The sequence below is a fragment of the Alternaria infectoria genome, assembly GCF_024043175.1.
Source record: "Alternaria infectoria strain BMP 0036 chromosome Unknown scaffold_5, whole genome shotgun sequence".
Lineage (NCBI taxonomy): Eukaryota > Fungi > Ascomycota > Dothideomycetes > Pleosporales > Pleosporaceae > Alternaria > Alternaria infectoria.
In genome coordinates, this window is record NW_026250694.1 from 139,124 (window position 1) to 161,789 (window position 22,666).

Genomic DNA, 22,666 nt, shown 5'->3' on the forward strand with positions numbered 1-22,666 from the left:
TCAGCACATTTTATCTCTCCTCGTGTCTTTCCCAGATCATGCAGTCCAGCGGCGAGAGACGGCATGCGGGGTACGTGCCCTGACAGGATGCCCCACGTGCTTTCGCTCCACTAGCGCGACGCGTCGTCGCGCTACGTGCCAGCATCCCGCATGAACTCCATGCACTTTATTGCACCCACCGCGCGAATTGCATGCCATGAGCATACTGCGCCACTACATCGTTCTATTGTTACATTAGCGGCTGTGCCAATGACCGATTTCTTGTCTCGCATCGATATAACCTCACCATGGGTCAGAACAATTCGCGTAAACGGAAGCGCGTGGCCGAAGTGTCACCTGGACGCAGCGTATCTGAGTACGACGGCGATGTAATTCATGTCGCACCACGTCCTGCCATTGCCGATAAAGATATTACTGAGCGCACTCCTTTGGCTGAGACCCATACGCGAGGCAATCGCGCTCGACGCGCGCGCACAGCTCAGCTCGTTCATGGTATGTCGTTTACCTTAACAACACCACTCGCTTTGCTTCAAGAGCTGACCAATTGCAGTTGATGCGCCCTCTATTCATACTGGTCCCCCGGCACCTCTTCAAGCGACGCACGATGCCGACCAAGTCATACCTCCAGATTGTTGTTATTTCTGCCTCACCCGAGGAGGCAACGCGGCGTATGAATGCCACACAGAAGAAGGAGCTGACCTGTGTACGCGCTGTATACGTGACAAGAAGAAGAAATGTCGACTGCCTACGCCAGAAGAATCGGCAGCGATAGCGGCACGTTGTCCACGATGCACTATACGAGGGTTCAAACAATGCGACGGAAGTATTCCTTGCGATACTTGCATACGCAACAAAACAACACACCTATGTCGTAAGCTACCCGAGAAGAAGAAGGCAAAGCTTGAGGAGCTAGCCACAAGAAGCGAGATGATCCCACAGTCTGAAGGTGTGGCACCAGAACAGTCCAGCAGAAGCCGAAGAACTCGACGTAGCGAGGTACGTCAGACCGGCAATGAAGTACAGGCTACGACGGAGGATGTGAGTGATGCAGTTGATCTCAACACAACACGTAACGGCACATCTAGATCGAAGCGCAGGAAGATCTTATCCAACAGTACACCCGATGAGTACACACAGGTGGCTAGCCCAAAGTCAAGCTCGTCTAGGTCGAGCTCGCGCAAAGCTTCGAAGACACCAGAAAACCCTGCCGACGAGAACGGAGAGCGACATGGTGGCGACGATGCGCTACCCTCGCCTGTGACTTCGAACGACCTCGCATTAGAAGACGATCCCAAATCAGCGACAGCCGCTGGTGATGAGGACGTTCCGATGATGGACAACGACTCGGATCAAGGAAGAGATGTCAACGCATTGAACATTGGTCGCAGTGGACGCTCCAGCAGGGCTCGGCCTAGGGTATCTTATGTTGAACCCATGCCTGACGATTTGTCGGACCAAGACCTGGGGCTCGCAGCCGAAGACGAGGACGAGGACGTATCAGACGTCTACAATTCTCCTACAACGGACGAAGAAGAAGAAAGCGAAGCGGAGATTGAGCCTGCATCTTCCGATGAGGAAGCATCGAGCGCCAGTGACGCTGAATCGTTAGACATCTCCATAGATGAGGACGTCATCCCTGTTGAAGACGATCAGCCCAAGCCAAACCCACGCCGGAACACTAAGACTGGAGAACCAAGTCGAGCTGGCAAAGGCATCGATCTGAGCCTTCCCCCGCTCTCGAACATTCAAGACTGCATGTTTGATATGACTGCCAAAGCAGTAAACCTCGGCCTTTGTGAAGCTCTTCAAAGCCTAGGAGAAAGGCCTATCAGAGTAGCGACCATGTGTTCTGGTACCGAGTCGCCGTTGCTGGCCCTGGATGAGATCTCGAAAGGTCAGTCGCATTAACACCTAGAGGGGGATGCAACCTAACATTATTTCTAGCACTGGAAAAGATGGGAAAACCTCCGATGTGCATTCAGCAAGAGTTTTCTGCCGAAATCGAGGTCTTCAAGCAAGGATACATCGAGAGAAACTTTGCCCCAAAGAAGCTGTTCCGAGACGTCCGTGACTTCCTTCGCAAGGACACCACCACCGCCATGACAGCGTACGGAGCAGAGGTAGATATTCCCACGCGCATAGATGTCCTCATCGCCGGCTTCGTCTGCAAAGATCTCTCCAGGATGAACAACAAAGGCAAAACTCTCGACGACGGTGGCGAATCGGGCGACACATGGCGAGCAATCTACACCTACGCGGAGCGCTTTCGCCCCAGCCTAGTACTGCTGGAGAATGTCAAGAATGAGAAGAAGACTTGGGATGACGTGGTACAAAGATGGTCCAAGATCGGTTACGAAGCTCAATGGATCTATTGCGACACGAAAAACTACTATCTGCCGCAAACCCGAGAGAGAATGTACATGATCGCTGTGGAGCGTAGCCATTTCGGAAAAGATGTGAAGAGAGCGACATACCAGTGGAAGGAGTTGATGCAAAACTTGGAAAGACAGTGCAGTAGCCCTTACGAGGCGTTTCTCCCTGAATCGCTGAAAGAGTCAAGTGGTTACAGCATTTTGAAGAACGAGCCGGACTGGGCTTTGTGCAAGCTCCGGAATGACCACATCCGGTCTGAGAAGAAACTCGGGATACTCAGTCCTGTGAGCCGGCGGAGCGACAACGGCACGGTCATGTAAGCTTGCACAACACTGCTATGTCTTTGATATTCGGGCTAACGAAAATGCAGGCCTCCCGATTTCGCTGACCGAAAGTTCTACAATTCTCAATCTTCGAGAGTACATGATGCTATCGACATTGCTCACCTAGAGTTTGCTGCTCTCAAGGGCTGCGACTCGCTCTACAAGATGGCGCTATGGGATGTCAGTCAGAACGTCGATCGATTCAAGGCAGATTTGGGCATTGCGCCATGCCTGACTCCAGGCGGGCAAGACTTTGCCAGCAATCGCCAGCACACTTTGAATGGTAGTCAGCTTTTGATCCTTCAAGGCATGCCGCTCGATCGACTACTGTTCGCGAACGAAACACAAAAGGACCTGCAAAACCTCGCTGGCAACGCCATGTCAACTACAGTGATCGGGGCGTCTCTCACTTCTGCTCTCATTGCCGGCTCGCAAGCTTTTCGTTCCGAATGCAATGTCACATCTGACAAAGTACAAGCTCCTCCGCCCACCAGTAGAATGATCGCCCAGCCAGAGGTCTTGGGTCATACAACCCTGGAACCAAGCATTTATAAAGATCTCGACCTGGCCGAGCTCAGGCACGAAGCAAAGATGAGTGCGCGTATGTGCAACTGTGAGGGCAAACAAATTATCAGCAAGACCGCGATCCATATCTGCTCTGCTTGTGGACATTCAGCTTGCGCCTCCTGTGCCGGGAATCCCAAGCACGTTTATAAAGAAATTGTCTTACCAAGTTGTCGAACGCCGCTACCTGACGACTTCATCAGGCGGTGGAGACCCAGGTTGCCTCCGCGACTGAAGTTCGATGCCTTCCCTAACATCTCTCATCTGGCTGCCAATATGGGCCCAAAGGACCCGATTCTGAGCGAGTATCTGAACGTTCTGTCGGAAGCACAGCTGAGCTTACAGTATTTCTGTATTGGTGAATTCTCCAGAGAGTACAATGAGTGGAAGATCACATACAGCTCGTCTAGAGCCACGATTGAGTTGAAGGTCGGCTCCGATATTCGATGGTCATTATTCGTCAGATGTCCACCGAATCTCCCGGGTAATAGCCCCTTGCGCGAGTTCGTTCGCAATCCGATCGCACAAAGTGCCACCACCAATGCTCTCTTCGACGTCGAGTGGAATATACGCATACCCTACACCCAGAACCATATTCTCAACATGAGCGGCTCGGTTGAGAAGATTAGCTCTTGGAGGAGTCGGCTCGGTCTTGTGGACTACAAAGAGGAGACCGTACCAAGAACCATTAAAATTCGAAGTAATGACCAGGAGGTGGCGGCCCTCACCGGCAATTACGAGCATCAACCGCATTGTGGAACTGCGTCGACTAGCCTTTACAAAAGGTCAACGGGGGTGAACAGCATGTACTTGTTTCTCGATCCTAACCCTATCGGCCGATCAGATCATGACAGCTTCGTCTTTAGCCAGGACCATACCCGCAAACACTATGGAGACAGCCGTATCACGCTGGCCCGTGTGCATCCATCCTGGCGACCCTGGGATGTGGAGGACGGTTGTGTGGACGCCGTGACCATCACAATTCCTGACATGCACGCCCCTGCTGAAATTATGCTTGTACCAGCAATTGTTCCTCTGAACGTGGGTTTTCTCGATGAAGGATGCCTCGTTGACAACACCCTACCAGATTGCTCCCAGGCGCTCACTTGCCTAGACGTCTCTCTTCAAGATGAAGTCTCAGTGCGTACCTTTGCAGAGTATTCCTGGGCTCTAGAGAGCGCTAAGACATTACCGACATGCTCATCTTGGCAGACAGTGCAGTCAGACTGGTCCGGGAAGTGTTCCTGCGCACCATTGTATCCCGAGATTCTCTGGAGTGTCAACGAGAAGAGTCTAGCGACAGCACACGAGGACCGCCGAGCTGCTGCCGCATTTGAGCGCGCCATCAAGCAGCGCCCTGATATAGTTCAATTGGAAGCTTCCAGTGATCTGTCGGGGACACGAATCCGGATCGGTGTCGATATTCTGTCGTTGACGCATCGCGCGCGAGGAAGGTTTGCCGAGGGTGTTTCCACGACTACTTCCTGGAGGCTGATAACGGATCATGTTGATTTACCTTCACAGCCCCTCCAGAAGTTTCACCTGCAAAGCAATGCGAACGATATACAAGATCCCGCAATTACGCCGCCGGAGTATCTACGGGGTGCGCAGGTAAAATCTGTGTCATGGATGGCAAGGCAAGAGCGGGGGGTAACAACAAAACTCACCGAGACAGAAGAATCAGTGCACTCAGGTTTGGGTTGGAGAGTAGAGGCTCGAGCAGAGACAGAGCAAGTTGTTCGTGGTGGTGTGCTCGCCGATCACCCGTCCTTCGGCAAGACTGTCACGAGTATTGGGCTCATCCAGAGTGAATTCGAACAGTGCACGATGGATACACTCATCCAGCGCAACAGATCCGTGGCAGCTGAGCAGCCTCAACTTCTGGATTCAGCAGCGACTTTGATCGCTTCACCTCCCCATATTACAAGTCAATGGAGTACGGAACTGGAGAACTTTCTAGAATCCGAAAGATACGAGAGCTATAATGTCCTTGTCATAGAGAACTACAGTCAGCTGAAGGGTCTGAAGATCGAAGACCTCTTACGAAGCAAAGTCATCATAGTGTCTTGGACGCTGTTTGCAGACGAAGCTTACATTTCGGAGCTAGCAAGGTTCACCGCGCTGCCAGAACCTTTGATGACCAGCCGTCGTGCATTCAGTTGCTGGCTCGATAGGGCCGTTGGCGAGATTCCAAACCAGCTGGCTGTGTACAAGCGTCATGACTATGAGGACTTTCAACGGCTAACGAAGGAACTCATGGATGAAAGGCTCCAGCAACCCGAGTTCCAGGCCACATTGCCAATAGGCATCCGGCATGGTAGCGCATATCTTTCCTTCGAGGCCATGTCATCAACTTCAGGTCCATCGAAAAAAGCCAAAGCCAAGGCGAAAACTAAGGCCACATCGAGACCAGACAGCTCACCGCACCTAGTGCCACTACTCCACCTCTTTCGGTTCAACAGAATCATCATTGACGAATATCACTATCTCAATGACACGAACAAGATGGGAAACAACTTCATGGCTACGAGCATCAAACAAGTTGCTGCACATAAACGCTGGGTGTTGTCTGGAACGCCAGCCTTAGCCAACTTCTCTGATGTCAATCAGCTGGCATCCTTCCTCGGAGTCAAACTTGGTCGGTACTTCTGTGGCGACGGCACGGTTACCACGTCCGCAGAGAAGGTCTCCAAGCTTGATCAGACTGATGTGGAAAGCTTCTTGTCGCAAACGGAAGTCATGTCCAGACAATGGCATGAAGCGAGACACCAACGGGCGCAGGCCTTTCTCGACAAATTTGTGAGACAAAATGAGGCTGAGCTTCAGCACATTGACTGCTCGGAGAAGCTCCTATCGGTGGATCTGGATGCTGCTCACCATGCCGTCTACTTGGAGCTCTCTCAATACCTCATTTCTCAAAAGATGCAAATCAAAAAGCTCAACAAGAAGTCTGGCTCGGACAGGAGTAGCAGGCTGAATGACAGCCTAGAGAATTCCGCAAGTGCCGAAGAAGCACTGCTCAGGTGTGCTTTGCTCTTTGAGACAGAGGAAGGCAAATCTGCGCTTGAGCTCTTATTCGAAAAAAGGTCGCAACAATTACGCAACACCAAGAAGGACTTGTTGAAGTTGCTATCGAAGTTCGAGGGCTTGATGAAGAAGTCTAAGAACAACGAGCCGACCATTAAAGACCTTTACGGCCATTTCCAGAAGGATATATCACAGTACAATTGGCTCGGAGATGACGAGTCCAGCCAAGTTGTTCGCGGCTTGATCAAAGAAGCACAAAAGACACCCAAATCTGGCTTTGCTGATGTCGCGGACATATCGAAACTTCAGCGCGAGCGGTTGATCAAGCAGGAACTTTCACAGCTCCGAGATACCGCTCTCGAATTTGCGCATAGGACAAGGTCAAAACGTTTCATCGCATCGATCCACGACTATCTTCAACATGCAACTGTCGGCAAGGAACCTACCCGCTGTAGCTCGCCTGTTTGCAAAGGCGTAGCTAGCCCTCAATTGCTCTTCTCGATACCACACTGCGGACATACTGCATGTAAAGAGTGTCTTGCGTTGCGAACCGACGACGAGACTTGCGTACATACTGGCTGCAATTCCTACGCAAGCGAAGGCAACCTGATCCGGATGGCTGATCTTGGTCTAAGTCACGACCAGCATACTGGTCAGAGCTTTGGCAACAAGCTTGAGGCGATTGCCCAACTTGTTCAAGGGCTCCCACAATCTGATCAATGCATCGTTTTCGCGCCAAATGAGGAGATCATCAGCATTCTCGAGACCGTGTTCGACCACTGTAATGTCTCTTACCACTCGCTGGGCGGAAGTCGACATAAGGCGTCGGCAGCGAAGCTTATGGAGGACTTCAAGACGAACACAAATCCTAAAAAGAGGAAAAAGCTCATCATACTCAATCTGGGAAGCGAGTCTGCAGCTGGCGTGTAAGTCCCTCTTGTATGTGTACATGGATTCCTCGTACTGACCCTGCACAGCAACCTCACAGTGGCCAACCACGTCATATTCGTTTCGCCCTTCTTGGCAAAGACGCAATATGACTACGATTCAGCCATGGCACAAGCTATCGCTCGAAGTCGTCGTTATGGCCAGCAGAAGAAGGTTCACATCTATCATGTCATCGCAAAGCGTACGATCGACGTGGATATCCTCGAACACCGGCATAGACGCAGCGACGCGATCACTACCATGGAGGCCGCAGTCAAATTACCAGAGCCATCGTCCACAAAGAAAGCAAGGACGAAGCTTGTCAAGAACAAAAAGGGCGACATGATACTGGTGCCGCTGAGCTGGCTAGCAGATGAAGGCAAGCGAAGAACGATGGAGATTGAGGAGACGACGGAGCAGTTCACCTCTCTGATCAACTTTTCCGAGACGTTCGAGCACGATGATGACGAGCCTTGAGGAGGCATGTATACAGCAGAAGATTGTTTGCGGCGATGTTTCAACTTCATTTCGTGTCTCCTTTCCAGACAGCTTCCCTATTATACCCCACCACAGTGTTTGTACTATGTACGCATAGAGGTATTTTGCATCAGCAGGGCGTACAGTGTAGTTGGCATGATACCCCCAAAACGCATTTCCAGCGCTCGATGCATATCATCTGAAGTCGCGGGAATCGTGGATCGAACCCTGTGATTTCATCATATTTACTGCACCTACGTTTAAGCAGCTATAGTGATGTAATAACGATCAGCGCTACCACCACCGCAAAACTACCATCTTCCCAATCCGGCGAGCGGCATGCAAAGGTTAGCGGTATTCGTCTAACCTGGTAACATCAGCCCATCAGCCTCAGCCCGCCCTGCTGATCGTAAGCAGAACCACCACCATCACCAAACCCCACGCTCACCGGTAAACAAACTCCGTACAAACAGGCTCCCGTATCCCGGCCAAGCCAAGTCAGCTCTCCACTCGTCCTCTGAACGGTGACTTGAACGGTACAAAAGCTACCCAAGCGGCCGCGCTACCCGTGTCTGCAACTAGCAGCTACCGGAATAGGATGATGCGTCTTTTCATAGTCCATGGGGCTAGTTCACCGATGAGGGTAATGCTGGGTCACAGACTTCGATGGTTTTCAGAAAGAGTTACTTGGATGGGAAGGTTGGGCTGGGAATAGGAGCGGGTAGGAGGGGGACTAAGGGTATCGGGTATGTGTGGATGCGGCGTGGTATGGAAACAAGTCAAATGGTGACGCGGTTGGCTGTGGCGTAGTTGACCCTGTCTCATTGGTGTGAGGTATGGACAAAGGGTTCTGCACCAGAGCATGGCACTTTATGGAAAATGAAGACTTGAGACTTTGATTCGTTCGTCCCTGGCTTTCCTTCCTGCTTCTCAGATAGTACAATAATGGTGTCAAAAACCAGACCCTTTTCCATCGCCAAACGCCTCGCCCAATGCTACACCGGTCTTGGTGCCTACTCCAATCTGAAGGCCTTGACGCGGCTGGAGGTATTACGCATGCGCGCTTTCGCTTGAACGGCACGCTGTACTCGAACGTTTTTCTCTCGCATTCTACGCTTCCGCCTGAACGCTTATATGACCCATCGGTAACTGGCGTATCGACCGGCTGTTTCTGACTTTCGGATAATCTTGACGACGGAACCTCTCCTCAGGCCGAGATATTTGGCGACTGGGTCCGTGGACTGGATTCTGGGGAGCTGTGTCTGCTTCAAACGGTATCGCTGGAGTAGCTGCTGCTTCTCCTCGTCACTCAGCAGGACGTGCTTGGGGACCAATTCGTGCTTTGTGATGTTGACCAGCAAATCTTGCTCGACAAAGACCTCCACACCGCCCTTGGGACCGTCGGTGATGCTTGTTGCGCCGCGGAGGAGTCGAAGGGCCATACCCGTCATGGGCTTTACAGTGACCATGATGCCGGAGTGGAAGGAGCCGTTGACAAGATGGGACATGTAGTCGCGCAGTTGCTTCATGCCAACGTTCTCGTCGGCGTTGAACTCGATCCAGATGGTGCCGATGTTGGGTTGGGGCTCTGGGTTCTTCTTGGTCGGGGCATCGGTATACCTTCGGAGCATATCTTCGGAGGGCTGACAGGAGAAGTTGAGGCGCGAACGGCTGGTTAGGGTCAGTACTGCGGCCTGGACATGGCTGTGGTTGGCGCATACTCAGGCTCTCCGTCTTCGCGCGCATATTTCCTTGAGAACTCCTCCAGTGACATGGTCATGTCATCTTCGACAATCATGTAGCCCTTTGGTAGAGTCAGCGCGCAGTCCGTGATTCCTTCAAGCGCATGCGCAACGCACCCGGTCGTTCATCATCTCCTTGGTTGTCCGCCAGACCCTCCACAGGCGGATCAGAGACGCGCTGTACTTTTCGCCTTCCATGCTTGCGGTCGGTGACGTTGATGCGGGGGAACGAGTGTCGGGTGGTGGTGTCGGCGCAACGGGTGAGTGAAGACGGGCGCGTCAAAGAAATCTCCAGAAGTTCCAAAGGCAGGCCGGGCGAGAGGCTTGGCGTGCAGCCCTAGCGCGCGGACCTGGAGCTTGGAACCCCACCACTTCCGCCCATCTCGAACTTGGACATGGCCTCCTCAAACGAAATCCCCAACCTACGAACTCTTCTCGGACAAGGCCGCGGCGGACCATCAAGAGCAAGAGGACGTGGAAGAGGTGGTCTTGGAGGTTCCAGTGAAACAAGGGCCCAAGTTCTCGACGATGCCGTCAAGGGAACTGATCAAGATGCGGCGGGGAGCAGGGTGAGTTGCGTAGAGCTAGGTTATCTTCACGACCCATACGCGAAGCTGTTCGCGACACAACAGACGACGAGGAAGCTGCCGTTGCTTAACAGAGGCACTTATGTCCGCACCTCGGCCATCGACCTTCTCGTCGCCAAGTTCCTCGTCACCTACCCGTCGTCGGCGAAGCAGATCATCTCTCTAGGTGCCGGCACCGACACGCGATTCTTCCGCCTCCTCGACCTATACCCTCAGACGCGCCTCGTATATCACGAAATCGACTTCCCTTCGAATACGCTCGCCAAGATAGCCACCATACAGAGGCAGCCGCTGCTTTACCGAAAGCTACTGCACATACCGTCAACTTCAGCCTCGTACCACTCAGACACGTACAACATCCATGCGCTCGACCTACGTACTCTAGCCGACCCGTCGGAAGAGAAGCCCCTCCCTCAGATTCCGAACCTCGATCCGAGCATACCTACGTTGATCCTGTCCGAGATGTGCCTGGTCTACCTGCAGCCCTCGACAGTGAAATCAATAGTGTCATCACTCCTCACACACTACCTACAACCTGCGACGCCTGCGTCTCTCATTCTCTACGAGCCCATCCTACCCCAAGATGCTTTCGGTCGCACTATGATCTCGAACCTCCAGTCCCGCAACATTCACCTTCACACATTGATAGCATATCCTGAGTTGGGCGACCAACGTGCACGCCTTCAGGGCTATGGCTTGACGAACGGGGCAAAGGTCGCGGACACAAGTACTATTTGGCGAAAGTGGATTGACGACGAGGAGAAGGAGCGCATCGCTGGGTTAGAGTTTCTAGACGAACTGGAGGAGCTGGAAATGCTGCTCCGGCATTACTGTGTCGCGTGGGGCTGGAGAGATGGCGAAAGCGATGTCTTTTCGAAAGCGTGGGCGGGTGTACGGGAGTAGGAAGTAGTTGACTCTTCAACTCACGATGCAGCCGCAGCTGTATCATTAATAGCCTTGAATCCAGAACAAAGACTTGATTCTTCTTGCAGCGTGCTTGAGTTATGACGTGACCTGCGTAGAGTGAAAGCCACGTGCTTGCGCGCCAGACGCACTTCTAGGGCTCACGCGCTAGGCCTGAGGCGGCCTTGCCCGAACGGCGCCGTGAACCCCAGACACGGTACTTTGCGACAACAATAACGACCAATTACCCACCACCCGCCTCAAATCTGCGCCGTGTCGCGAGGAAAGAACATTCCTCGCCAACACGCAATGGTGTAATCGCCGCCTCCACATCTGAACCACGACTATATACGCTCCTTACCCGTCCCGACACAACAAACAAACCAACACGGAGTCGCTCCTGCCATGGCGGTGCGCAACACGACCCAGCCCTCCTTCAACTTCCTCACCGGCGAGGAAGAGGAGCCAACACCCGCGCCTGCGACTGCCAAACGAGAACCTCTCCGCGAAACCTTTCGAACCACACTACGAGCCTCCCAGAATGCGCCGCACACGGTTGTGCCTTCTGACCCGATCAATGAAGACCTCCGCGCCCAACTTAACACAGTGCGATATGAGCTCGAAACCGCGAAACAAGAAAAGGAGATGATGAAGCTGGAGCACGCGCAAGAACTCCGCGACGCCCAGAACCGCGCCGATGCCGACTTTCGCAAAGCCCAGCAGGTCGAGGCGTCGAACAGCATGACCGCGAAGAAATACGATGCGCTGACCAAGGAGATGGCCGAGGCACAGACGAAGGCTGCGAACGAGCGGCAAGCGCTGGAACGGCGATTGCGGGAGAGTCAAGAGAGGGCGCAATCGCTACAAGAGGAATACGACGAGGTCAAGGAGGAGCTGTCGACGTCGCAACGGCAGAACGAGCACAGATACAACACCCTACAGACAGAGCACAAGGCGCTGAAGGAGAGTGTGGAGGAGATGCATGCAGATCTACAGGCCAAGGTCAACGCTCTACAAACGTCGCAGAAGAAGCTTGCGCAGAAGGAGGATGAAGTCGGTCAAATGGAGGCTGAGGTCTTGCGTCTCAAAGCAATCACAGGAGATGCGGAAACACTGGCAGTCATCAAGAGGGAACTCTCCGATCAAGTCGCACACATCAAGAAGCTGGAGACCCTCACGAGGGAGCAGAATACTGAGCTCAAGCAGTACCGGAAGCAACACAAAGCGATTGAGGTGGTCGAGGAGGAGAAGCGGTCGCTGCAGACAAAGCTGCGCATGATGGATGACTTAGAACGGCAGTTGGGAGAGGCAGAGCTGAGGAAGCAGGTCTTGGAAGAAGAGCGCGACTCCTGGACGTCGTACCTTGAGGCCGAGGCAGAGATACACGGCGAAGTGCTCTTCGAGACGCCTCAAGACCTCGCGCGAGCCTTCATCCAAGAGCGCATAGAGCGAACCGATCTGCTCAACAGGCTGGGAGAGATCAAGCCTGAGCTCACTGTCAAGGACGCTACCATACAAGCACTCGAAGAGGAGAAGGCCAAACTACAAGCGGAAATCCAGCAACTCAAGGCCGCCGGAAACACCGCCGCGACGAACAGTGCCGACGCGAAGGTGCGAGCGCGTCTCGAACGACAGAAGGCTCTCGCAACCAAGGAAGTCGACTTCCTGCGCGCCCAAGTCAAGGCTTTTGACGACGAAGAGCGTGAAATGCAGCCCGACACATTCGACGCTGCAAAGTCTGAGCGCATAAAGGAGCTTGAAGATCTCGTTGACCAATATCGCAAAGAGATCGACACTCTACAACAAGAGTTCAACAACCTGGAGAAACCTGCGCCTGCGACAACAGGCCAGAAGCGCGCTCTCGATACAGACGAGAATGATGAACGCGTTGGCGAACTACGTCGGAAGAATCGCCAACTACAAGACGACCTCCACGCCCTGCAAAAGAAACAGAAACTCGTCGAATCCGAATACAAAGCCCAGCACTCGCAGCTGAAGAAGCTAAAAGAATCATCACGAACACGCGTTCTAGAGCTCAAATCCAACCCCACGGCCGACGCCGAGGCCCTCAAACTAAGCACCGTACGCAATCTCCGCGAAGCCAACGCCCAACTCATCGACCAGCTCGAGAACCAAAGAACACCCCCCTCCACCGTCCCCGCCGCCACACTCGACGCCGCCCGAGACGAGCTCGAAGAGATAAAAACCCAGCTCGCCTCCTCTGAGAAGAAGATCAAGCGTCTCAAACAGATCTGGGCCGCCAAATCCCTCGAGTTCAGAGAAGCCGTCGCTTCCATCCTAGGCTGGAAGCTAGACTTTATGCCCAACGGCCGTGTCAAGGTGACCAGCATGTTCAAACAAGCAGACGAGGATGGAGAGAACAGTATCGTTTTTGACGGCGAGAACGGGACGATGAAAGTGTCGGGTGGAGAGCAGAGTGTGTTTGCGGGCGAGATACGCGATCAGATTGTGTATTGGGTGGAGGGCAGGAAGGAGATTCCTTGTTTTCTTGCTGCGCTTACGTTGGAGTTTTGGGAGAGGGGGCCGGGTGGGCAGACTATGCATGGGTAGGTGGCTAGAGGTGGCGATGGAGTTGGAGCAGGTTCATGTGTATGGTATAGTCATCTGACGCTTGGTTCGTCGAATGTAATGATGATTTCAGAATAATGATACAGGTCTACCTCTTCCAAAATAGTCCCAACCTCCTCCTACTCCTTCTCCACCGTTTGGATATTCACACCATACCCAACCTCCGCATCTCCCTCTCCATATTCTCGTCCATCACGGCCCTCCTTCCCCACCACTCCACGTTCCTCTCCCCGTCCATCTGCCCGTTCCCTCTATCGACCTTCTTCCACCACCAAAACCAGCCCATGACCCAACACCACGCGAACGCCACCATGATGAGGAAGTCGTAACATAGTAGGGACACTGTTGCGCCTACGACCCAGTCATGGTGTTCTGGGGGGAGATCGGTTGGTTCGCCGAAGGCGTTGATGGTGGTGTTTCTCGTGGGGTTTGCTGTTGGTGTAGTTGGCGAGACGAAGTGGAGTGTGAGGGTAGTGGTTTGGTGCTCTGGTTTGGTAGTCGCCGGGGTGGACTCAGTCATAGTGGTGGAGGTTGTTGATGACGTTGCCTCGATTGGGGTATTGGAGGGTTGAGTAAGGTAGATGAAGATGGGTGTAGTGAGTGCGGATGTGCAAGATGTGGTGACGTCTTGGGCGAGCGCCAATGCGCCGCCGGTGTGGCTCGTGAATACGAGGAACGTGAGAAGTGTAAGAATAAGCATAGTGACGTCTTGTCAACTCGTCAGCGTATTGAGGATGTGTATTTTTCGCTGGGGTAGAATATGTCGGTAAGGACTGTGGTGCTTGGAGGCAGAGTAAGGACTGGAAAAGATAGAAGAGTCAAGGAATAGCATAATCTTAAGAAGCACTAAAGCACATTGATGAGAAGAGAAGTGCACAATGGTTATGAAAGTGTGGTGAGGGTGGGTTGGTGGTGGAGGCAAGCGAGCTATTGTTCTCATTGCCGTGAAAAGAAGCTTATCATATATACATAAAATCGCCCTCCTTCACCTCGAACGCCGAAACCCTGCTACAAGGCATGTATTTTCATCGTGTTGTTCGTCATCATTGCGCCTTGTCCCAAGGCAGCGCGAATGTAGATACCCAGTCCTCAACCTCCTTCTTGAGCTCGATGATCTCGGTGATGTCCTCGCCTTCACCAACGTACTCCTTGAACGCGGCTACACTGGCGGGGTTCTTGCGACCAGTGTCTTCGGCCTTCTTCTTGGCGTCCTTGTCAAGCTTCTGGGTAATACCGACAGCGCGGTGCACAACGTCAGCCACGCGCTTGAAATCCTCGGTCTGGAAGCCACGAGTTGTCATGGCGGGAGTTCCGAGACGCAGACCACCAGGCTTCATGGCGGACTTGTCACCAGGAACAGTGTTCTTGTTCGACGCGACGCCTACAAGCTCGAGAATGCGCTCTACTCGTGCGCCGTCTACGCCGCGGTCCTTCAAATCGACCAGGACAAGATGGTTGTCAGTGCCGCCAGAGACGATATTGTAGCCGAGACCGCCGTTCTCCTTTGAGTCGCCGAGACGCTGTGCGAGGGACTTCGCATTGTCCAGAACCTGCTGTTGGTAGTCCTTAAACTCTTTGGTTGAGGCTTGTTGCAGGGCCACAGCCAGAGCAGTGATGGTGTGGTTGTGGGGTCCTCCCTGGTGGCCGGGGAACACAGACGCGTTGATCGGACCCTCCAAGTCGTACATCTCCTCCTTGCCCTTCTTGTCGACCTTCCGCACGCCCTTGCGGTAGAAGATCATGGCACCTCGCGGGCCTCGCAGCGATTTGTGTGTAGTGGTGGTGACGATATCGGAGTGGGGGAACGGAGAGGGGATGACGCCGGCGGCAACGAGACCTGAAATGTGAGCCATATCGGAGAGGAGGTATGCGCCAACATCGTCTGCCAGCTTTCGCATGCGCTCGTACTCGATCAACCGACTGTATGCTGATGTGCCCGCAACGATGACCTTTGGCCTGTACAGGTGAGCCAGTTCCGACATCTTCTCATAATCGATGATACCGGTCTTCTCATTCAGCCTGTATGGGAGAGTCTCGTAGTACTTGGATACGGCGGAGATCTTCTTGGTGGGTGTTTGGTATCCGTGCGACAGATGGCCGCCATGGGGGAGGTCGAGACTGAGGATACGATCGTGGGTGTTAAGAACGGCGGAGTATGCGTAGAGGTTTGCGGGTGATCCGGAGAGGGCTGTGTTGTGTTAGAAGAAGATGCAGCAATTTGATCGACTGACTCACGTTGGACATTGACACCCCACTCGTCAGGGCTCAAACCGAATGCCTTGAGTGCTCTTTGCTGACAAAGGCGCTCGGCCTCGTCAATGTGCTCGTTTCCTCCGTAGTATCGTGCGCCTGGGTATCCTTCCGAGTACTTGTCTATGGCGCCGTGTAAGCTTGAGGTTGTGGTGTGAGGATGCGCAGAACGTACTCTGCATCACGCTGCCGAGCGCATCGAGCACGGCTTGCGATGTGAAGTTCTCCGAGGGAATGAGGTTTATGAAGTGCTTCTGGCGGTTCTTCTCCTGCAAGAAAACTACTGTGAGCTTCGTCTTCGTATCTGCGACTCGGGCATGTGGCAACGAACCCTGTTGATGATTTGGTAGACGGTGGGATCGGCTTGCTCAAGATCTTGGGAGAGGATCTGCCTATTGTCAGTACTTCTGTCCGCTTCATCCTGCTATCATAAGATGTACCTTTTGCTGCGCATCCATACTTGTCGCATAGCCCCGCCATTGTTGTGTCTGTATTCTTGCATGGTTGGTGGCAATTGAGGCTGTGGAGCGAGAGGTGAGCTGGCGCAAAGGCGCTCTGCAGGCTGCTCTGAGGTTCGCCATGTTGAGTCGATCTGCTATACACAGTGGAAGCGTGGCGCGACCTTATAAACGTGCTCGATGCCAGCCGGACTCGTAGTCTCAATGAGGAAACGAAACGATGGGCCCGCTTAATCACGGACTAGGGCGGCACTGGCAGGGGTCAGGGCCTCGGCGCCGTTTCTCCGTTCTCCGGCGGTAAAATATCGACGCTTCCGTCTCGCGTCCTCTCTTCTTTTCTTCACGTAACTAAATCCGAGATGATATGACTGCTTTCAATTCAGCTGCATCCTCACTTGGCTGGCGCAAGCTGGCCGATGTGGGAGCTGTTGACACGCCCCGGCACCCACCACCTAGGGGGACGAAAAAATCTATGATCGGCTCGTTACGTAGGAAGCATCTGTTGATGCTGCTGTGATGTGTCCGGCGCGGTACGGTCTGGAGCACGAAATGTATAGTGCCTTCACTCAATCCCGCTGTCGTCACCTTGTATGTAGCATTTCAATGTAATCGTTATTGTCACCGCGTCTTGTTGTTGCTCATAAGAATTACTCACCATGAATGTGCCACACCTCAGTATGACGTCGACTATATTGACTCTACACCTTCACGTAAACAGGCGAAGCAACAGTGGTTCACTTTAACTCTCAGCATGCTTAATTGCTAATCGAGAAGCCGAACGCGGAACTGAGTTTTGCTCCCGCTAGGTAACACGGCTGGACACAAGCTTTCCACTCACTTCTACCCTGGCCCTGAGAGAGACCCTGATGGACTCACGACAGTACCACTTGGCAGCTCCTTCACACGCAGACTGTGATCGATTTCTGATAAGCGTCTTCAACGTGCGCTTTCGAGCTTCGTGCACGAAAGACAGGTGACAGCCTGCACCCAGTCTCTGAGATCGTAGGAACTTCTGAGCATGGATGAAGGACACTGCCCTCACCTCCTCCAACCGACTGCCAAGGTTACTAGTAACAGTCCTTAGCCTGGAAAGCGCGCGTGGCAACGACCGTCACTGCCTTAGACGCGCTTTCTCTGTTTACTGACCCCGCGTCTACTGCATCAACCCCATCTTGACCGCAGCCGCAACCTCTACCTCTCCCTCTGCTTCTAACAGCGGTCATCCAACGGCCAAGCGTGACTGTTTCCTACACCGCTAACAACCTCAACTAGCAAGGTGTCCGCATATAAGAATCACATCATGGCGCCCAAACTCAAGACACCGAGCTTGCCTCCTCCCACAACACCGAAGAGTCGCGACTCGAGTCCAGAGCTAGGCAGCCCTTCCAAGATCACGCAGTACAACCAGAAGACAGGCCGTCCGGTTCGAAAGAGCGCAGGCAAGATTCAGAAAGTGGCAGGCTACGTCGATTTCGAAGACGCCGACTTTGACGCCTTGACCGAGAGTGAGTTGAGCGAGCTGAGCGACGAGGAAGAAGAGGACGATATGGACCCGCGCAGCCGTTCAGACAAGAAGAAGAAGGGCGCACTGAAGCGCAAGCGCAGTCCCTCACCCCCGTCTCCGCGTCTAGAGCCCGTTGTCTACCGCCAGGAGCTCGATGACCTCACCGACAATGAGGATGCCGGCGCCTTTCATCGGAGTGCTCCGAAGAAGCCGCCCATGACCTTGCAGTTCAACGTCCCGCTAGGCTTCCATGGTCCACTCTTCGTCAAGCTCGACAGCACCATCCTACAGACCAACGAGCAGGGCAAACTACATGAGATGCAGCCAGGCAAATCGAACAAGCCCCGTGTCACAGGTCCGCAGCCAGCTGGAAAGTCCGCGGTACGCAGCGTAGGCTTCACTGATCTGCCGCCCGAGCTAAGGAACACTATCTATCGGTACCTTTTCGCTCGCAAGGACAAGACCTCGAAGCTCAGGATTCCGATGACGGCCATCGATCCCAAGGAAAGCCTGACCAAGTCTGGTCAATTCCTCAGGACCTGTAAGCTGGTGCATAACGAAGGCTGTTCGATCTTATACGGCGAGAACACATTCTCCTTCCACCGGCACTACGATACTCGGGGACCCTACTGGGAGCCAGTACCCAAGGAGATCGGTTACCAGGACGTACTGCATTTCCTCAGAATGATCGGCCCCGAGAACATTCAATACCTTCGCGATGTCAAATTCGTCTTCGATGACGCACGCCCAAAGGACACACCCTATGTCCGCTCCAACGAGGAGCGTCGCTATCTGAACGACGACTACCTGGCGAACTGCCTCCGCGTCCTCCGCAACGCCAAGCTCCGCAAGGTCACAATGTACTTTGGCGGACGTCGGCAACTGGGCCGTACCGACGTCAGGTTTTTGGGTTACCTGGAGCAGATCAAGGCCGACGAAGTGGTGCGGGAACCCGAGAAGTACCATCATGGTGCCGATAGGTTCATGAGCAGAATGGCCTGGCATGACCTGAAGGAAGCGATGGTGCGAAAGGACAGGCTCTACGTGAAGGAGTAGCTGAGTACTCCAGATGCCCCAGATACCATCTCGCGGCATACTACACATTACATGTACCTTGCGATCCAACCACTTCGGGTATCAGAACTGTCGGCTTCTGTCATGTTCTAATATTCTCATGTTATCGGCCTCATGTTCACATTCAGATTGCTTCGGCAACCTTCCAGTAGATCTAGCGATTGCTTTCACTCGAGCGGAAGTACCATGGCGACTGGGCGTTGGATGGCTATCATATGTGGTGAAGGTTCATTTTGTACAATTTACCCCCGGGCCCATGTTTCCTATCTGTCAGCGGATGACGTTGTCAGCCCCTGTTTGGCGACGGTACAGGCACTTCCTGCAGCACATCACATCAATGTATTTTCCCAACATAAAAATCCAAAGCATTAGATAAAATTCCTTCGTGCTGCCGTGATGATTGGTCCAACCCCTCATTATCATTCCTCGATATTACCGCCAATGGCATGTCCGGGCCCCAACAACGCACCGACGGCTAAAATGCGACATCCCCTAGCCCCGACCCCACCAGCTATTTCTCAGCCAGCCTGCAGCCGCGCAACGTGTTGAACCATGGGACAAAAGATGTACCTTGCATAAGCGAGCCGTGCGAACACCTGCTTAATGCGGTACGCGATGGTGGTGTGGCGGCAGGGCAAATCATGTACAGTACAATAAATTGGGTTAAGCAGCGGGAAGCCGTTGTCAATTTGAAACACTGCTGCACGTAGCCGCTGCCAGTCGTTCTTGCGCATGCAGAAAAGAATGCACTTCGATGCGTTCGTGCATGCATCCCGTTACCGGGCTTGAGGGTCGGGCGGAACACGATCTGGAAGGTGGTCAGAGTCCTATTTAGCCTCTGTATACTATTTGGGCGAAGTTGGTGGTCGTGTTCATAAAAGTGGTTTGATATAGCCGGTTTGCCCGATGAGCTCCTCGGACAGGACAGCACGGGTCAGAGTACCTAGGTAGTGATTCGGCGGGGATACTGTACGCGATGCACGTTGTGGCTGGTCGGTGCGGGAGGTACGTCAGCGATCATGTACGGAGGCCACGGAGATTTTGTGGAATTGGTTAGAGCGGAGGATGATGTGAGGGGTTGGCACTTGGTGCCCGTAGCTTTTTGCATGTGTCTGTTCATTTATATCGTCGATTCGTCTAGACATCGTCATCGTTCGGTCCAGTGAGCGGTTCTATTTGATGCGCTCCTCGGGATTGCCGAGCAGGTGCGTTGAACCCACTTATGCCGTCTTTCCTTTCCGCTTCTTGAACTCCTCTATCCAACCAGCTGCCTTGTCCTTTGGTATCACGCTTATCGTTACCAGACCGTCGACGATCTCTGGCTTTCCGCTTCCAAGTACTTTGCCTAGGCTCATTTTCTTTCCTACTTTGATGAGGCCGCCGGCTGCAGTTTCCATGTAGGACTCTACGTTGTCGATGGTGTACTCGTGCTTCTCGTCCCATGGCAGCGGGAAGATGTAGTCGAGATGTTCGTCTAGCTTCTCTTTCTCAGAGAACGCCTTGATGAAGTCAGACTGCGAGTGCATGGGATACAGCAGTATGACTGGCACCGTGAGTGTTGAGGAAGGATCCAGACTTTTCTCCAGCTTGACAGTGGCGTCTTCTAGATCTGGGGGCTTCTCCGTGCTCCGCGTAAGGATATTCCGGCTCCTCAAGGCGAGTTTGAGTGTTAACCGCTCTGATGCAGCCTTTTCTTCTCGTTCGCGACGCGCCTTCTCGACGGATTCTATGTACTGCTTCCGAGCATCAATCTTGGTTTTGAGGGCCTTGAGAGGGGCGTTGTTGGCATCTAGGGCCAGGCCTCTGTCGCAAGCCCAGGCTGCTTCCTGTAGCTTGTCTAGTGCTAGGCCAGCAGTGGCTGATCTGTAGAAGGCTTTGACGTTTGCGGGGTTGATCTTGAGCGTGGATACGCAATCTTGAATGCAAGAGCGATAATTTTCTACCGCGTGTCAGCAGGCCACAGTCGAAACTTTGGTGAAGAAGCCATAATGCCTGTCTTCGGGGTGTGCTTGCAAACTCACTCTTCTCCAAATTGCATAATGCTCGGTTGACATAGACAGCCTCCGCAATCGCCCTTTCCTTCTCCGCCTCCTCCTTCTCGTCAAGCTCTACGGGAATAACGTCCGGACCTTCCGCATCTGGATCAGGGTTTGTTTGTGGTCCTTTGAGCGCCGCTATTGCCTTGTCGTAGAACTCTTTCGCGTCTGTCCATTGCTTTGCCCGCGCGCATTCGTTGCCTTGTTGCCGGAAGTTCTCAGCGATCTCCGCACGGGTTCCCTCGTACGCCATCGCTTTCAACGCCTCGAGCGCCATGTTCTCGCCTCCCTCGCCATCTGTTTCATCTAGACTGGTCATGAAGATTGGCATACGGTTCATCTCTTTCAGCAAATCGTCTACTTTTTTCGACTTGACATCAGCCATTGCGGGTGGCAAATCTGCAGACGCCGCCGGTGGGCCATTTTGATCTGTTTGCGCCATGTCGTCTGTGTTGCTTCGAGAAATTCACAACTGTTGTCGCAAATATCACGATATGCTCGCTGTGACTGTCTGCTCGAATTTTCGGCGGATAGTCGCTTAGTCACGCGATGGCGGGGCTGCTGGCTTCGGGAACCCTGACGTCTGAACTTGCAATCACTGGCTGCCTGCGGTCGAGCAGACAACCCAGCCACCCGCCTACAAGCTAGCAGAGCAAAGCAAGAAGGGATGGCGCAGGACAACGAGAGGGGCACGCTAAAATAGGGTGAGCCGGCACCGGCGCTTCCGCGTCATGCTATATCGTCTAAGCTTCTCGTCCACGCCGAAGGTTCAGGGCGCTGTAGCCGATTACGACGCAAATCTCCTATTTGCTTTTCTGAGACAACCACGAGGTCCAGTAGGGCCGAGCAATACCGACTGACACCTGACGAGGCATACATTGTGCGACAGTTGGATCGTGAGCTGTTATGTCGCGTGTCGGGTGGAATCATGGAATGTTCTGTTGATTGCCAGGCCGCCGTATTGCGCCCTCAGCTGTCCGCACATCAGGCCCACTCTCCGCTGGTGGACCAAGTACTCCTTGTTACACTCGGGGTCCATTATTCGTGAACCCCATCGGCGAAGTATCGATTCAGAATGATGGTTGCGAGCAATTCAACCACATGGCAAGGCTGTTTATTTGGAGGCGTTCAACGAAACGTCAATCGATCGCGTTCAGGATGCCACTTGCACGTCGCGCGACGCCTTCGAACTGTATCCTTCCCGTCCGCGGGGGATTGCCCGTTCGACAGGCTCAGCCTGGCCAGAGATCAAACGTCATGGTAGCATGGATCTTGCTCTCGATTTGTTGGGGTAAGAAGACGGCCTGCGATCCTCAACTTTCACATGTGCCGAACTCCTTACTCGACCACCCGACTGACCATGACTGAGGACTGCTACAAATACACTCTGGCATGATAACTAAGCATCTCACAAAAAGAACTCTGAGGCTGAGGTTTCCATTACTTTCAACTTGTAGAATTGCGTCGTCGATCTGGACTCGAGTTCGGCTCCTTTGCACCGCCAAGAGCGCACGGATGAATCCTTTCGTCTCAAAGTAGGAAGTCGACTACCTCTGCTTGACTCTCACCTGACTCGGCAGTACAGGATAAGGCTGCTCATTCATGCAACTGCCTACCAGTATGGCAATCCATATATGCCTCCTTTTTGAGGCTTCCAACAGGCATGGGATTGCCAGACCGAAACGTGATCAAAGTCTCAAGATCGATGTTCTAATTACAGGCGATGGCTATAACCTAACGGTACCGCACTGGCGCACCGGAGCGTTGGGCGCCATCGAGAGTTTGATAGCTCGGACCGGGACACGAACGTGCCACTTGGTCCAAAGCTTTCC

The 22,666-nt window shown here is 53.4% G+C and overlaps 7 protein-coding genes across 7 annotated transcripts; 4 read left to right on the forward strand and 3 right to left on the reverse strand.

The window, feature by feature from the left end:
* Positions 1-287: 287 nt before the first annotated feature.
* J4E92_003746 (uncharacterized protein) lies at positions 288-7,691 on the forward strand (the record flags this gene model as incomplete). Its single annotated transcript, XM_051495142.1, has 8 exons — positions 288-355; positions 438-492; positions 551-703; positions 959-1,038; positions 1,086-1,894; positions 1,945-2,689; positions 2,744-7,213; positions 7,265-7,691. The coding sequence occupies 8 exons, from the start codon at positions 288-290 to the stop codon at positions 7,689-7,691; spliced, it is 6,807 nt and encodes a 2,268-aa protein (XP_051354161.1).
* A 1,130-nt stretch (positions 7,692-8,821) lies between these two features.
* Positions 8,822-9,631, reverse strand: J4E92_003747 (uncharacterized protein; the record flags this gene model as incomplete). Its single annotated transcript, XM_051495143.1, has 3 exons — positions 8,822-9,362; positions 9,413-9,495; positions 9,551-9,631. 3 exons carry the CDS (start codon positions 9,629-9,631, stop codon positions 8,822-8,824), a joined length of 705 nt encoding a protein of 234 aa, XP_051354162.1.
* A 197-nt stretch (positions 9,632-9,828) lies between these two features.
* Positions 9,829-10,923, forward strand: J4E92_003748 (uncharacterized protein; the record flags this gene model as incomplete). The annotated part of the gene is made up of 1 exon (XM_051495144.1): positions 9,829-10,923. One exon carries the CDS (start codon positions 9,829-9,831, stop codon positions 10,921-10,923), a length of 1,095 nt encoding a protein of 364 aa, XP_051354163.1.
* A 405-nt stretch (positions 10,924-11,328) lies between these two features.
* J4E92_003749 (uncharacterized protein) lies at positions 11,329-13,494 on the forward strand (the record flags this gene model as incomplete). Its single annotated transcript, XM_051495145.1, has 1 exon — positions 11,329-13,494. The coding sequence occupies one exon, from the start codon at positions 11,329-11,331 to the stop codon at positions 13,492-13,494; it is 2,166 nt and encodes a 721-aa protein (XP_051354164.1).
* A 1,061-nt stretch (positions 13,495-14,555) lies between these two features.
* On the reverse strand, positions 14,556-16,343 carry CBS2 (Cytochrome B translational activator protein cbs2; the record flags this gene model as incomplete). The annotated part of the gene is made up of 5 exons (XM_051495146.1): positions 14,556-15,700; positions 15,748-15,885; positions 15,938-16,031; positions 16,094-16,150; positions 16,203-16,343. The coding sequence occupies 5 exons, from the start codon at positions 16,341-16,343 to the stop codon at positions 14,556-14,558; spliced, it is 1,575 nt and encodes a 524-aa protein (XP_051354165.1).
* Positions 16,344-17,520: 1,177 nt separating this feature from the next.
* J4E92_003751 (uncharacterized protein) lies at positions 17,521-18,780 on the forward strand (the record flags this gene model as incomplete). Its single annotated transcript, XM_051495147.1, has 1 exon — positions 17,521-18,780. One exon carries the CDS (start codon positions 17,521-17,523, stop codon positions 18,778-18,780), a length of 1,260 nt encoding a protein of 419 aa, XP_051354166.1.
* A 1,238-nt stretch (positions 18,781-20,018) lies between these two features.
* On the reverse strand, positions 20,019-21,276 carry J4E92_003752 (uncharacterized protein; the record flags this gene model as incomplete). The annotated part of the gene is made up of 2 exons (XM_051495148.1): positions 20,019-20,737; positions 20,820-21,276. 2 exons carry the CDS (start codon positions 21,274-21,276, stop codon positions 20,019-20,021), a joined length of 1,176 nt encoding a protein of 391 aa, XP_051354167.1.
* Positions 21,277-22,666: the final 1,390 nt, after the last annotated feature.